The sequence below is a fragment of the Megalobrama amblycephala genome, linkage group LG5 (genome assembly GCF_018812025.1).
Source record: "Megalobrama amblycephala isolate DHTTF-2021 linkage group LG5, ASM1881202v1, whole genome shotgun sequence".
Classification (NCBI taxonomy): domain Eukaryota; kingdom Metazoa; phylum Chordata; class Actinopteri; order Cypriniformes; family Xenocyprididae; genus Megalobrama; species Megalobrama amblycephala.
In genome coordinates, this window is record NC_063048.1 from 32,218,333 (window position 1) to 32,235,049 (window position 16,717).

General features: G+C 36.6%; 1 protein-coding gene across 5 annotated transcripts in view; it reads right to left on the bottom strand.

The window, feature by feature from the left end:
• The window catches only part of kidins220a (kinase D-interacting substrate 220a), a 75,087-nt gene that overhangs the window by 22,081 nt on the left and 36,289 nt on the right, over window positions 1-16,717 (bottom strand). The window contains exon 23 of one of the 5 annotated variants that reach the window (XM_048191877.1): window positions 2,918-4,061. The exons of the other annotated variants lie outside the window; for them this stretch is intronic. Within the exon in view, the coding sequence (XP_048047834.1) occupies window positions 3,962-4,061 (100 nt within the window). The 3' untranslated portion in view covers window positions 2,918-3,961. Of the gene's footprint in view, window positions 1-2,917; window positions 4,062-16,717 lie in introns of those variants that run through there. 5 annotated transcript variants of the gene reach the window in all.

Here is a 16,717-nt window from a genome sequence, read left to right on the forward strand (position 1 = left end):
GTTTTGGAGCTAAAAATGTCCCAGATATTTAAAATGTTAGAGTGGGAGTTGATGCAAGTTAATGTACAATTAAATATTATATATATATACACACTATATTAATAATAATATAATTACATATATAACTCCCTGATAAAGAAAAAGATGCCCATGAAAATCAGTTCCAGCATGTAAACATTGGGGGTTAATTTCTGACACTGATGTAGTCTGATTGATGGATGGTCACATTGCTTTAATGTGTATTGATAACATGTAAATCTACTCTAAATTGCATCTCACTATTCACACTTAGCCCAAGTTTTTGAACACATGTGGCTACTGCAGTTACTTCTGCACCACGTTGTCAGATAAATGCTTTCCCATTGCAATTTATCTTACTGAGCGTGGGAATTCATATCAAATAAATCTGAAGATTTGTTTCTGCTGAACGCAGACATTTTGCACACCCCATATTTCTTCCTCTATCTTCTTATCTGTCCCCAGCCCACGCTTTGTCTCTATGGTAAGAAAAGCTAGTTTGAATCTTTTTATTGGTCGACATAAGGGCTCAATAAGTTCTTATTTCCATACTGATCATTGCACCGTGAAGAGGGTGAGCTCAGTGCTTGGCCCCGTCCCATACCACCGGTTTAAGTAATCCAATTTTAGCTGTTTAAACTGGGCAGGAGAGAGCTGACATAATGACACTCAGATGACCTGTTGCTAAACTGAGATGGTGAGGCAGTGTAAACAAACACTGATAACTAAATGTGAGACGATACACACCTGGAGGGAGCGTCTAAAATGGTTAGTTCATCAAATGACCTCTGACCTGATATACCACAACTGTTTATACGGTGTCCTCACTAGATAAAAAAAAAGCAACACTATATTGTGTCGGTTGTTTGGTTGTTATTTCAAGCCTAAACCGAGAGCTCATTGGAGCAAAATTCAACTCCGCATGTATATTAAACATCAAACATGGATGAGCCAGGAGAGATTGATTGTGGGTGTTGAGAAAAATCAGAGTAAAAGAAAGAAGAGTAAAAAGGCTGTCATCTTCCATTTTGCCAAATAGGTAGGAAAACTTCAACACCCATAATGCACTGGGCATATTACCACCCAAGACCACTCCTACCAGTCTGTTATGGATGCTTACCAGAGTCAAATACTGTCTTGCTTTAGTAGGAAATACTTCTTAGCAAACTTTTACTCATAATGGTGTCAAAATTAGTCAAAATTCAAAGAGTAAACGTTTAACGTAAATGAGTTACTCTCAAAGGATCCAGCGTGTTGTAGGCAGCGGCTAAAGGCTGCAAAGAACTGAAATACGGAGAGAACAGCATGTTGGAAAATCTGAAAAAACAGTGTTTGTAGTCAACAGTCACGTTGATTGTCGCGTGCAGGTAAGAAAGCCGTCCTATAGTGCTCCATTTTTACCATAATGCTGTTTAAAGAGTAGACAAAGTACGATACAATTTTCAGTGATAAACTCTTACAGTTATTAACAGTATGATGATCCGACTGTCCGTGGGTGGGATTAAAAAAAAAAAAAAAAATGTAAGTTACTTTAACTTTGAGGTACTCACATATTGGTAATTTTGTTACGCGCTTGTGTCATTTTTTATAGTCTTAATATTTCTATGTAGCTTTAAAGGTGCCATCGAATTGAAAATTGAATTTACCTCAGCATAGTTGAATAACAAGAGTTCAGTACATGGAAATTACATATAGTGAGTCTCAAACTCCATTGTTTCCTCCTTCTTATATAAATCTCATTTGTTTAAAAGACCTCCGAAGAACAGGTGAATCTCAACATAACACCGACTGTTACGTAACAGTCGGGATCATTAATATGTACGCCCCCAATATTTGCATATGCCAGCCCATGTTCAATGCATTACACAAGGGCAGCCAGTATTAACATCTGGACTAGGTAAGCAAGCAAGAACAATAGTGAAAAATGGCAGATGGAGCAATAATAACTGACATGATCCATGATATCATGATATTTTTAGTGATATTTGTAAACTGTCTTTCTAAATGTTTCGTTAGCATGTTGCTAATGTTAAATGTGGTTAAAGTTACCATCGTTTCTTACTGTATTCACGGAGATAAGAGCCGTCGCTATTTTCATTTTTAAGCACTTGCAGTCTGTATAATTCATAAACACAACTTCATTCTTTATAAATCTCTCCAACAGTGTAGCATTAGCCGTTAGCCACGGAGCACAGCCTCAAACTCATTCAGAATCAAATGTAAACATCCAAATAAATACCATACTTATGCGATTAGACATGCTGCATGACGAACACTTTGTAAAGATCCATTTTGAGGGTTATATTAGCTGTGTGAACTTTGTTTATGCAATGAAAGAGTCGAGAGCTCGGGAGGAGGCGGAGAGCGCGAGCAATTAAAGGGGCCGCAGCCTGAATCGATGCATAGTTAATGATGCCTCAAAATAGGCAGTTAAAAAAGTTAATTAAAAAAAATCCATGGGGTATTTTTAGCTGAAACTTCACAGACACATTCAGGGGACACCTTAGACTTATATTATTTTGTAAAAAAACATTCGATGGCACCTTTAATTATTTTTATTTCAGTTTTAGTCATTTTTGTACCTCAACTTAAACTTGTTAAATTACTTTTAATAGTTTTATTTTTAGTTCAGTAATAACACTGGTTAAAACAAAATTAACTTAATTAAATTACACTAAAATGAAATAAAAATGGCCACAAATTCATTAACATTTTGAATTATACCATGATAGTGCATTAACTTTGGAAGCCCTAAAATACAAACAAACAAATAAAATTGAAATGTAACTAATATATTAATTCACATATTATGACAAATCTTTCGAATTCCAGAAGAAAAAAAAAACTGAAAACATTTCATACCATTCTTCAGATGGTATGAAAATACAAAGAGTGACACATGACACAGGGCTCCGCCTACAAGTATTGACATCATGCACAAAAAGCCTTATTAGGGTTGTAGTCAAAAAGATCTAATATACCAACCGTATAGTTTTGCTGATTCCAGACCGTGATGTTATTTTGGTCAATTGACACTGAACAAATATGTGGTGTAAGATTTCCTTTGAAACCATTTTCACTCAGAACTTGCTAGTAGATTTCACAAATAATTACAAAGAAACAAGTAACACATTGAATTAAACACGCAAATCCTAAGTTGAAAGACTAAAATAGTATTTTCTTGTTAAATGTAATTTTTCAGTGTAAAGCTCTTTAAAAAAAAACAACAACATTTTTTAATAATCTTTATTATGCCTTTCTGTGCACCAATGAAATATTATCAAGATTTCACCATGACATTTTGTTGCATTGCACAGCATTTTTGCTCTCAGCGTGGACAGAAAAAAAAGCTTGTTGTTGGTTAGGCCATAGTGTTACGGTCATTATGACCTGGATGGCGTGTTCAAATATCATGTTCCAAAAGTTTAGAAGACCATTTTAGTTAATTGCTTTGGTCTCATCATCCTCTGATGACTGTATAAATGGCGATCGTCACCAAATGACTCACAGTTTCAGTCGAGAAGTGTGTGCGTTGGAGGGCGAGCGAGTGGCTGGGTGTGAGAGCAGATGTTGAAGTCATTGGACAAAGGCCCACACTGTGCTACAGCAGGCCTGTGTGTCAGCGGGTCAGAGTAGGATGCTGTGCTAACAGTCAGCTGACCTTCCGCATGATGGACATTAGGTAGAGTTCTCGTACTTAGGGTGGAGCTCAAGGACGTGACCAACATAAAGATCGAACTTGAGCGCAAACACATGCTTGCTTGTTTGTTCCACACACACACATGCAGAAGCATCACTTTAAGAAGGGCTGAACAAGAGAGACGTGTGCTGGTGAGAGAGGTTTGGTTCATTTCCCACGCACTGGATTAAGCAGAAATGGGCAGATTGTGTCTCTTCCGAAATCCAGCTGGGCTTGTTTATTTGTATGTGTGTGTGAGCATGCTCACAGACAAACAGGAGCCAGTGACAAGAGCCTCTCTAGAGAACCAACTTCCTCTGTCACAAGACACACACACTTTCCACTGTCTCTGCTTAGAAGGAACCTGCTTTACAGAGGAAGAACATTTAAGAAAGATTTAGAAATATTAAACAGTTCTTCATAGCCAAGTATGTGTCTGTGAGACATATTCAATTGATGATCTCTGAATTAGTGGTGTTTTCTAAGGCAAGTTTAGTCTCGCACAGTCAGTAGCGCACAGTCAGTTTACCCATCATGCAAAGCACGCAAATGCGTGGGGCACCTGTGATTTCTCCAGAGGGGGACCCCCCAGTGTCTACGTGATATGCAGGTGTATGCCGTATACCCACAAGGAAAGGTAAGGGATTTCTGTATACCCGCTAAAAAAAGCGTGACAATATGGATTTGGCAAATATATACACCATATTACATATTAAAGGGTTAGTATAACCAAAAATGAAAATTCTGTCATTTATTACTCACCCTCATGTCGCTCCTCACCCATAAGATCTTTGTTCATCTTCAAAACACAAATTAAGATATTTTTGATTAAATCCGATGACTCGGTGAGGCCTCTATTGCCAGCAAGATAATTAACACTTTCAGATGTCCAGAAAGCTACTAAAGACATATTTGAAAGAGTTCATGTGACTGCAGTGGTTCAACCTTAATATTATAAAGCGATGAGAATATTTTTTGTGCGCCAAAATACCTAGTGATGGTCGATTTCAAAACACTGCTTCATGAACTACGAATCTTTTGTTTCGAATCAGTGGTTCCAAAGTCACGTGATTTCAGTAAAAGAGGCTTCGTTACATCATAAGTGTTTCGCAATTTCAATAGTTCACATGACTTGGGCAGTTTGATACGCTATCCGAACTACTGATTCGAAATAAAAGACTTGTAAAACTACGTAGCTTCATGAAGCAGTGTTTTGAAATCGCCCATCACTAGATATTGTTGAAAAGTCGTTATTGTGTTTTTTTGCCGCACAAAAAATATTCTGGTCGCTTTATAACATTAAGGTTGAACCACTGTAGTCACATGAACTGTTTTAAATATGTCTTTAGTAGCTTTCTGGGCATTTCAAAGTGTTAATTGTCTTGCTGTCAATGCAGGCCTCACTGAGCCATTGGATTTTATCAAAAATATCTTAATTTGTGTTCTGAAGATGAACGAAGGTCTTACGGGTGTGGAACGACATGAGGGTGAGGAATAAATGACAATTTTCATTTTTGGGTGAACTAACCCTTTAATTATTTTTTTATGTTCATTAATAGCCTATATAATGCATGTTTGAATAAAAGTTGTCAGCCTCCATTTAAATGTTTGTTTCAAAAAACGAATTGGAGTAGAAATAATTTTAAAGTTAGTAGGCCTATTATAACTTTATTATTATAAAAAAATGTCCTTAAGTGTAATTTAAATTGTATACAAATCAGTTCATTTTAACCTTCAATATTAATGTAGTACAGTATATCCAAAGTAACTGAAATCAAATCGAATGCAAGCTTGTGAATCGATTGAAATGCATAACTATGATGACAGACTGGCAGGAAATGGTGCAAAACAGATGTCCAAACAGGGTCATATTGTGACATACTGATAAGCCTAATCTTTACATTATTGTTAATAATAGTCGGAACCTGCACTCTTAAATGGCATTGAAAATTGCCAGCTTATAAAACCTATGATCCAGGGATCTAAGGCAAAATCTTAACTGTCTGAGTTAGATGGTGATTAACACTAAACAGTAGAAAATCAGTCCAGTCTCTCCAGCTGTAAATGTCATTGGCTATTCAGACTTTCAGAACGCTCTCAATTACGCAGCTTAGATCAGATGCATACTACATGCATTAGTGAGTGTGGTGGTGCTTAAGGGGTGTCGCTCTGGGACAGGTGAGTATGAGGCTGGGAGGGTCACTACAAAAACTAGACCTATTTGGTTATTTTCAAAGCTGTAATGACAGCACAAAGTGCCCCACAATATTAGTTCATAGTAGCAACTTTGAATTGGACGTCCATAATGAAAGGTTTGTAATCATGTAATTCTAAATAGAGATGTTTGTCATTGACTTGTTTATGGAATACTAAAACAAACACACACATACATTCAATAGTGTGCGGTGAGCAGTTGATGAGAAAACTGCTGTATTTAATCTGGCAAGTAGTGAGACAGCACAAACACCCCGACACAGGCCTCGTCCAAACACAACACCCAGACTAAAACATTTGAGGCGTCCATAAACACCAGAATGACGAAGTCATTCCAATGACTGGCTAAAACAAGACTAACCAGACAAGGAGGAAGAGACACATCTGCAGGTCTTGAGGGGAATTTTCACTCTCAGCCAGACCCAGGCCGGCCATCTCCTGACACAAATTCATATGCTGGTTCACTTTCCCTTTACTTCAGCCTTTTGTGTAAGTCAGACTGCGTTGTTTTTCTGTACTTTTTGCAGTCTTATTAAAATAAGGGGAAGAGCAGACGAGAATGAGATCAGGAAATGACACAAACTGGACTCAAACTTTCATCACCCACATGAGCACCGCAGCCCAATGTGTCAGAGCGTGTGTGCTTACTGCACTCTAAAAACTAATTCAGGGAACCTTTAGTCATTACTTAAATATATATATTGTTGTGAAATAAAAAAAAAATCAAGTTCTGAAATGCTGTTAGACTTTTTACTTGTAATTGGTATTTTATTGAGCTTGGATGACACACAAATTATGCCTATTGATTCGATATACTATCATGACTTGTCATAGTTTAACATTTTCAGTTAATCAAAAATTTATTTAATTTTAAGTTCTGTTAATGTAAAATACAATCTGATGACGTGTAAACGTGTTTCATTGTTTTGAGTTGTACGAACACTTCTTTTCATTTAGACGAACTTAAGTTAAATGAAACTGGGCTGGGATTTATATTTCCCATCATGCTTTGCCCATGGCACTTGAAAGGGAGAGTAAATGCTAAAATTAAGTGTTATATAATGTTTTTTGCACAATATTAATGGTAAGGGAGATTTAGCAGTAATTAGTGTTTTGTTATGCTAATTTAGAAGAGTTTCTGTTAATGTGGGTTTTTGGAGATTTACCATCATGGTGACAAGCGGTGCTTGGTAAGTTCATGTTACTTAGAAATGCGTCTTCACCTTACTTAAAACATTATGTTGGATCAACTTAAATAGTTGCATTCATGTTGACAATTAAGTTCATGTTACTTAGAAATGTGTTTTATTGTGGCAAAAAAGCGTCTTCACCTTACTTAAAACATTATGTTGGATCAACTTAAATTGTTGCTTTCATGTTGACAATTTTTAAATTCATGTTACTTAGAAATGTGTTTTTATTGTGGCAAAAAAAACGTCTTCACCTTACTTAAAACATTATGTTGGATCAACTCAAAATATTGCTTTGAATTAATGTAATTATCCCAACTGGCTTAAGTTAAAAATTCTAGTGGAAAACGTTAACATATTATTTATTTATTTTTTGTTGAACCAATGTTTTATTTTTTAGAGTGTGCGCTAGGGCACGGCTACAAATAATCAGACAGTCATGAGAAGGGCTGGGCAAAGAATCTCATTTCAAAATATTTAAAATTTATTTATTTTCAAACAGTTTTTTTTATAATTTAATAAATCCATGCATAGAAAAAAAAATACCAATGTAACAATACATATACGGTTACAAAAGGATTTTAATATGCATATTCAAAAGGGTCATTATGTTGTTTTTTTAAAGAAATTAATACTTTAATTCTGCAAGGACGCATTAAATTGATTAAAAGTGACAGTAAAGACATTTATAAAGGTTACAAAAGGCTTTTAAATAAACATTGTTCTTTTGAACTTTATAAATTTCTACTCAAATATGTATCAGTTTTCACAAAAATATTAAGCAGCACAACTGTTTTTAACATTGACGATAATAAGAATATGTTTTGAGCACCAAATCAGCATATTAGAATGATTTCTGAAGGATCATGTGACACTGAGGACTCGAGCAATGGCTACTGAAAATACTATTATAATATTAACATTAAAATATGTGATGAGGTGATGCGAGACTGCTGTCATCAGTCAAATACAGATCAGAGGACTTATGTGCCTGATGAAGACCTGACTGGTCAAAATGTTGCAAATACATTTTTGAAGCTGCAATTTAAAGTGTGTGAACATTATGTTTCTTTGCTTATTCAGCATTATCTTTTACTCGCGTTTTAAGCCGCGGTCACACTAGACTTTGAACGTGCAAAATTTTTTCGGATGCTGTAACGGTCGTGATATGACGTCACGGTCTACAGCATCTTTTTTATAAACAAGAATTCAACACATAACTTAAAGTAATACATTTCAAATGTAAAAATATAGAACCTACTCGACTTTACTGCAAAAATATAATTCTTTTAATTCAGCCAAGAGGTCATGCCGTGACGAATCGATCTTCTACTGGTCGCACGTCTTCACGTGATGCGAATTCGCAGGTCAGAGTTCACCAAACTTGAACTTTGGATGCAGCAAAATGCGACATTTTTCGCACGAGCTTGCGTTTCCGGTCTGACGCATTCGCATGCGTTTGAATGGAAGTCAATGGAACGAAAAGTGCAGTGTGACCGCACCTTAACTCGCATTTTGCAAAGATGCTCTTCAAATCAAAGTTGAGAGACATGGTTTTCAAGGCCGTTTTGAGATTCTTGTTCAACATTTTGCCTGGTCTTTTCATTGGTCATTTCAATGCACAAACAACAGGAAGTAGTCATTTAGTGTATTCTGTCTATGATAAAAACTCAAAATTGCCAAAAGTAGAGATGTGTGTTTGATGGTTACGGATATGATATGTGCATTTGCAGCTAATTTTATGAGAAACAGTAGGCAGTGGATTAAGCAAGCTAATTCCACCTCGAATACACTACACTATAGCAAGTATTTGTATTCAACTATTCATAGTTACACACACAAACATCATGCCGTGGCCAGCGGAAGGCTAATCTTTCACCAGCTGTACACATCAGCATGCTTAGAATACTATTTATAATCAATTGAAGCTGATGTAATTCTTCCACCAGAAAAAGAGCTTTTGAAGCTGGTGGGAGAAGTTGGCTTCAACATCAAGTGATTTGTTTAGCAATTACTTTTGACATTCTTGCCTTTGCTACAAGAGAAAATTGCCAAGGAAAAAAGTGCTATCATTCATCTGTCATGGAAGCACTGGGAATGAGGGAAATTAATTGCCGTTCAAGATACTTGCCATTTTAGAAGTGCACACAAAGATAAAAGAACATCAAGAATACAAAAGGCGTTTCAAACAATACTGCTATTGATCACACCCGTGTTGCATCGTTCAGGCTAGCGGCGTGGCCGCCTTAAATATTGAGCACTTGAGATGTCTCTCGTCGGGTTTATCCAAAAGCTAATCGATCCCAAAGCTGGCTTAGCCCTTCCCCCCCCCCCCCGTTCTTTCTCTTCTTCTTTTTCAAAGACTCCCACACACAGCAGCTGACGGGAAGAGTATAATTCTCCCACTATTTTCCCCTTTGACCGGGTGCTGAATGTGGCACTTGACTTTGCTTACAGCCACCCTTGTGTGGACAGTTTGAGGACTCTCAGTGAGGCACAAACATGGTGATGCCACCCTGGCCTCAATAAGGGGCCCAGAGAATCAATGTGCCCACCACGAAAAGAACAACAGTCGCCGTCACCAGCCGACAGATTTCGTATGGTAGGTGGATGGTGGAGGTCATGGGGTGTTGAGAAGCAGGACGGGTTGGTGGGCATATGGAATGGTGGCCATCAATCAAGGAAACATTCAAAGATTTCTTGTATATGATGGTCTCTTGGGGGATGGAGAATGACCTTGGTAGATGTTTTATTTATTTAGATATTGGTAGACTTTTATTCACATTTTACTCAGTTAGTTCATTTTTATCTCTGGCAGAGTTAAGCTGTTCTAAATCACAAATACATAACTGAAATAAACGAGGCAGTGCAAGAACCCAGAGAAACCTCCAAACTGGCAGCCAAACTCCCAGAAATGAGTAAATCCATCTGTAAACAAAAGCATCTTGCCCAGAAGCTTAAAAAAAACTCTAATGAACTTTCATGGGATTTTTTTTCCCCCCATTCATGAAAGCTGAGTGCTGCCCCAGAGCAGCAGTGGAACACAGTTACACTGGAAAACAATAGATATTTATAGAACTACTCCAAGTCTAATGATGTTGGTTACTGGCAGGTTAAGCTTTGAGAGTAACTTTGGCCAATAATAATCAAGCAGACTGACAGCAAACTGATCATAGTGGCAACATTCTATTTTTAAACATCCCAAGAGACATCAAACATCCAAAACAGATCTGTTTGATCAACCATAATACACATATTGACCACATTTTTTGTTTTTGAGTGTGTCCTCTATGCATGTTCCTGGAATTAACTGCAGTAACTGGAGAGTGCACTAGGTGGCAACACACAACAGTTGGGCCACCAGTGTAAAGAAGAAGAAGAAGATGAAAAACAGCAATAAAAACAACAGTGAAAACAACTGCAAAAGGTGGAAACAACAATGGAAGTGCAAGGAGGTCAGAAGGTACATGTGTTTGTACAATTCGAACTTGAACGTAAAGGCGGTAAAATGATGTGTACTCTTCATCCAGCATAGATTTAGTTGGAAAAACATGCCGATTCATCTGAATTTCAGGTGCTTCAGAAAGTTCACATAAAAAAAAAAAAAAAAAAAAAAAAAAAAAACCAGCAAGAAACCATTTAGAGCACACTATTCTTGCTAAATATCATTATTGTAAATATCAATATCAACTGATTAAAGATGGTTGACATCTTGAGGCTTTTTGCCTTTATAAGGCAGCTATCGTCTTCCTGTAAAGCTCTTTATACAGCCTCTACCTTAGAGTTGCATTACGCATGAATGTCAGTCTTAGCCACACAACTGACAGGTTATCGAGTACATCCTTCGGTTTTACATTAAAGTTCTCTCCTCAGATTTGCTGACACAACAGCTTAGGGTTCTGGGAGTCAATTTCAGTTCCCCTGGTGATTAAAATGGTAATTCACCGCTGGCAAGATGAGCTTTTAATAAAACTTGGCTGTCTATGCAGTTGAAAGGTGGGTTTTTTTTTTCTTCTAAATTGGTGCTACATGCTGTCAAAAGTCAGCAAGATGATGTCAGATGATGCAGTGTGGCATCCCCTTTTCCCTTTTGGCATGAAACTTCAGCATCATTAATGCATCATCTGACATCATCTTGCTAACTTTTGACAGCTTCAGGGCTTTTGTTAAAACTACAGATCATATCTACGCATTTCTATAATGGGTAGATCTGTGTGAAGGTAAATTCTCGTGCTCCCCGCCCCCAGAGCTTGCGCTTGCCTTAAACAGTGCATAAACAAAGTTCACACAGCTAATATAACCCTCAAAATGGATCTTTACAAAGTGTTCGTCATGCAACATGTCTAATCGCATAAGTATGGTATTTATTTTATTTGTTTACATTTGATTCTGAATGAGTTTGATAGTATGCTCCGTGGCTAAAGCTAACATTACACACTGTTGGAGAGATTTATAAAGAATGAAGTTGTGTTTATGAATTATACAGACTGCAAGTGTTTAAAAAATGAAAATAACGACAGTCTTGTCTCCGTGAATACAGTAAGAAACGATGGTAACTTTAACCACATTTAACAGTACATTAGCAACATGCTAACGAAACATTTAGAAAGACAATTTACAAATATCACTAAAAATATCATGTTATCATGGATCATGTCAGTTATTATTGCTCCATCTGCCATTTTTCGCTATTGTTCTTGCTTGCTTACCTAGTCTGATGATTCAGCTGTGCACAGATCTAGACGTTAATACTGGCTGCCCTTGTGTAATGCCTTGAACATGGGCTGGCATATGCAAATATTGGGGGCGTACATATTAATGATCCCGACTGTTACAGAGATTCGCCTGTTCTTCGGAGGTCTTTTAAACAAATGAGATTTATATAAGGAGGAGGAAATAATGGAGTTTGAGACTCACTGTATGTCATTTCCATGTACTGAACTCTTGTTATTCAACTATACCGAGGTAAATTCAATTTTTAATTCTAGGGCACCTTTAAACTCAGTGGTTGGGTTAAATGTTTGCCCAATGTGCTGGGTAGTTTTATTTAACCGAACTATTGTTTAAAAATTACTACATGGCTGACTTAAAATGAGGTTGGAAATTAAAAATCAGACACATAATTACTAGAGGCAACAATAATAATCAAAAGGTGAACATTTATTAATAAGCAATTTAATAAATGTTTATTGTTTAATTATTACTCAAACATATTAATACATGTTAATTTCCAACATATTGTAAGTTCATTTTAAGCAAGCAATACAGTCATTTTTAAACAGTAGCTGAGTTAAATAAAACTACCCAGCACACATTTAACCCAACCGCTGGGTTAAAACAATCCAATCCCTACCCTCTAAAAAAAGTGCTGGGTTAAAAACAACCCAAGTTGGGTTAAATATGGACAAACCCAGCGGTTGGGTAAATTTTTTTCAGTTTACCAACCCACTGGGTATAGTTTTATATAACCCAACTATTGTTTAAAAATTACTACATGGCTGACTTAAAATGAACCCAAAATAGGTTGGAAATTAAAAATCAAACACACAATTACTAGAGGCAACAATAATAATCAAAAGGTGAACATTTATTAATAAGCAATTTAATAAATGTTTATTGTTTAATTATTACTCAAACATATTAATAAATCTTCATGTATTAAACATTAATAATAATAATTGTTAATTTCCAACCTATTTGGGTTCATTTTAAGCAAGCAATACATTAATTTTTAAACAATAGTCGAGTTAAATAAAACTTCCCAGCAGGTTGAGCCAAACATTTAACCCAATCGTTGGGTTTGTCCATTTTATTTTTAACCCAGCATTTTTTGTTTAAGAGTGTAGGTCTGTCCATTTTCAACCTAACTTGGGTTGTTTTTAACCCAGCATTTTAGTGTAACATGGAGAAAGAGTACATTGTTAATTTGCATATACTACCAACATTGTAATCTGGGTAAAAATCAGTGAACTCGATGACACCCTAACATGTGTGCGCCAACATCACGATGGCCTTTACTTTACTCACAATAATGGCCACGAAAATGGACCTCATGGCACAGACCTGCAAAAGGAACGATCCAAAGAGCGACTTTAAATCCCTCTGTGCAGCACACAGCCTCTTCCCTAGTTTCAAACTCATCTCATCCATCTGGAGGTCACTGTGCACCCAATAAATGCACTCCCTATCTTAGATTGGTCTTCTCTCCTTTGGGGAATAGATGGGGCTTTCAACCGCCTAATCATTTATAGAGCCTCTGGGCAAATAATGGCTGCACTTTTTAAATTACTAAGTTTACCTCTTCCACCAAAGAGTTCTTGAAGGATCAGGTTCATGGACAATAGCTTCCCTCCAAAGGCGGAGGAGAAAACACATCGAGATGCTAGAGACAAGACCGGTACGTGACAAAAATGTGAATTCTCAGCAAAGTGAGAAGTCCCAACTCAAAGGCAAAATGGTTCAAAAGAGCAGAAGAAAGGAAGGAAGCCGTGTGCTTTTCAGAAGAATTACTTAAAGCCTTATTAGGCTTTTCGCATAAAGGAAATCACATAAATGTGCTTCAGAAGGCGCTTTTATCTCCCGACGTAATTGCGACTGAAATTACAATAATTGTACCAATTAAAGTAATCCTGAATGAACAGTATGTCATCTTAATGTTTCAGTACTTGGGAGAAGAGTCTGTCTAATTAGCTCCAATAGCCTCGCACACACTCACTTTGAGTGTCATTAGAAAGTTTCGCTAAAAATCGCTTCAAATCCTGGATTTGAAGCCCAGCACTGAGAGCCAATTGTTCCCTCAATGAATAAGCCGAGCATTGTGACAGGAAGCATTGTGAGCGGGACAAGCCTTTCGGAAAAGCGCAAGGGCTTCCGTGTTCTTTTTCTTTCACCCGTGAATGTCACACCGTGTTGGCACGCCAAGGAGATGCCGAGAAGTGTGGACGAAAGGTGAAGGGGCGTGTCCTCCTTCCTGCTCATTCACAATGAATCCCTCCAGCGATTGGCCGTTTTGGACCGTGCCACGCCAACTCTCCTGGTGGGTTAATTAACAAGGGCCGCTCTCGGAGTAGGGGAGGAAGGGACATATGTTACCGGGCCAGAGCCGGCTGATAAGGGGAGGGCGGACTGGGCAAGGTACCCGGCCCAGTCAGGTTCTGTCATACCATCCTGGCACAAGCCGGACACCAGATGTCAGAGCAGAACCGGCTCGGCGGGCCACACCTCGTAACAAGCGCGAAACCGGAGCAAAGTGCCATAAATAAACTCCCGGTGGACCTGACTCTGCTCAAAAAGTCCACTACAGATCATGGCCAACAGCCACCACAACATCTCTCTAACTCACTCGCTCGCTCTCCATTTGGACTTCCGCCTGTTTGCTTTTTATGGTAAACGGACCAAATGTGTCTCACTATAACTAAGACATTCTCGGCCCAAAATAACGGCCATAAAGACCAAAAAAAAAAAAACAACCGTGACTCATGGTCCTACAGAATGGAAGTCCAGACTAAATGGCCTAAAAAAGCTTCACAGTGAAGCAGAGAGTGACTGAAGTGAGTGAACTGGTTGGACATTTTCCTTTCAATATGTTGGGCTTGTTAGTGAGTGTGAGAGTAGTTTACTCTAAATACAGAGGTACAAACACACTTTCCGCTGGTCAAGGTGGTTTATAGACCTGGTGGTTATTAAGGACACAGGAATCTGTGTTTCTCGCCTGCTTGGTTGGATTACTGTAGCCTGTCTTAATGGTAATCATAAAACAAGCTGATGTTATTAACAGATTATTCACATTCTGGTGCAGATTAAAGGGCCGGATCACTAGGGGACTGGAGAGTTGTTTCCATACTACAGACGATAAAAGACGTAACACTCATTGGTGTAGTAGTCTTAGGCCAGATGTATCTATAATATCTATCTTTTCCCCTATTGTTTATTTTATCATCATACAATGAAATTTAACATACTTTTAGACAAATTATACACAAGTGTTCAATAGCAATAGCAAAGTTTTCAAGAGTCATGAAATTTCAATGACACTGGTTGTCAAAATACTAACATTTCAGTAGCCAGTCTAAAAAAAACAAAAAAAAACACGTATTACTCAGACTAAGATCATTAAAATGACTAAAGATGAATTACTATGAGTAAGAGTTCCTCTCAAATTCCCCCAAATACAACATTTTGTTTCACCGGAAGATATAAAGAAACTAAGTCATGCTTTCGTTTTCTCGCACTTGACTATAACGCCATTGCATAACATTACTCAATCTGACACTTTCATTGATTTTCTTTTCTGATATCTAAAGCACTTTGAGTTGCTTTTAATCTATAAAAAGGTGCAATGCATGTAAAATGCATATATGTGTTGTCAATTTAACCTGTCAGTTTTGAAATATAATTTTTGGTCAGGTTTAGGGTCAGGTGGGTCCACCAGGCGCAGTTTCTTAGGGGGCGTTCACACAGGACATATTCTTGTATTCAGAACACAGAGGTCTCTGGACACACTTTATTAAGTTTAACTATTTCTTATTTAAAAAAAAAAAAAAAAAAAAAAAGTGTTCAAAAGCATTGCTCATCATGTGAGATGCTGCATAAACAGCCAGATGCAACATTGTGATCAAAAGTTAAAAAAAAGAAAAAAAAAAAAAAAGTACACTTTTTTTGCTTTAATATAGCAGCAATGCATTCCAGAGTCTGGTTGGACGCGGTGGAACGTAAGCTTACAAAAGAGTCATACATTTATATTTTTCAGCTAAAACCATGTTGTATCTAATCAGTAACTTCATTAGTGAATGCACAAGTTTCAAATTAATGAATTTTTCTTTTTTACCATGCTATTACTTTGTTTACCCCCTTTTTTTTAAAAAGGGGAGGGGTTAATTTTTAAATAAAAAAAAAAAGAAAGAAATTCTTTGAAATTTTTTTATTTTTAAAGAACTATGGCAAAAAACAGTGTGATGCAAGAAAATATATATTTCTATCAATATTTATAAGAAATTTCATTTGAAAATATCATTAGAAAATATCATTAGATAAAATTTATAAGAACATGTAATATGAAAATTACAGTATGAAACCTTAACTTTAATAGATTTACTTAAAATCATTTGAAACTTAAAAATAATGACATCTAAACTAATGAAACCTACATATTCTATTTCTAACAACTATTGCTCAGAAATGTTTTCAAACAAAATTGATTCATTTTACTTGCATAAACTAACTTTCATATGAAAAAATTATGTTAAACAACTTGAATTTCTTTTTCATGCTGCAATGGTTCATCAACAGGTGGCAGCAAAGTGAATTGTGGACTTTTACTAAAATAAAAAAATAGAAAAAGATAATTGCAAATTGTTTTCTCACAATTCTGACTTTTTTTCTTAGAATTGCAAGATATAAACTCAAAATTGCAAGTTATAAAGTCAGAATTGCGAGTTATGAAGTCAGAATTGTGAGATATAAACACAATTGCGTGTTATAATGTCCAATTGTGAGGGAAAAAAGATTTTCTCAGAATTGCGAGATTTAAACTCGCAATTATATCTCAATTAGATATATCTCAAAAAAGAAAAAAATAAGTAAATAAATAAATTAATTAATTAGTGTATTTTGGTGG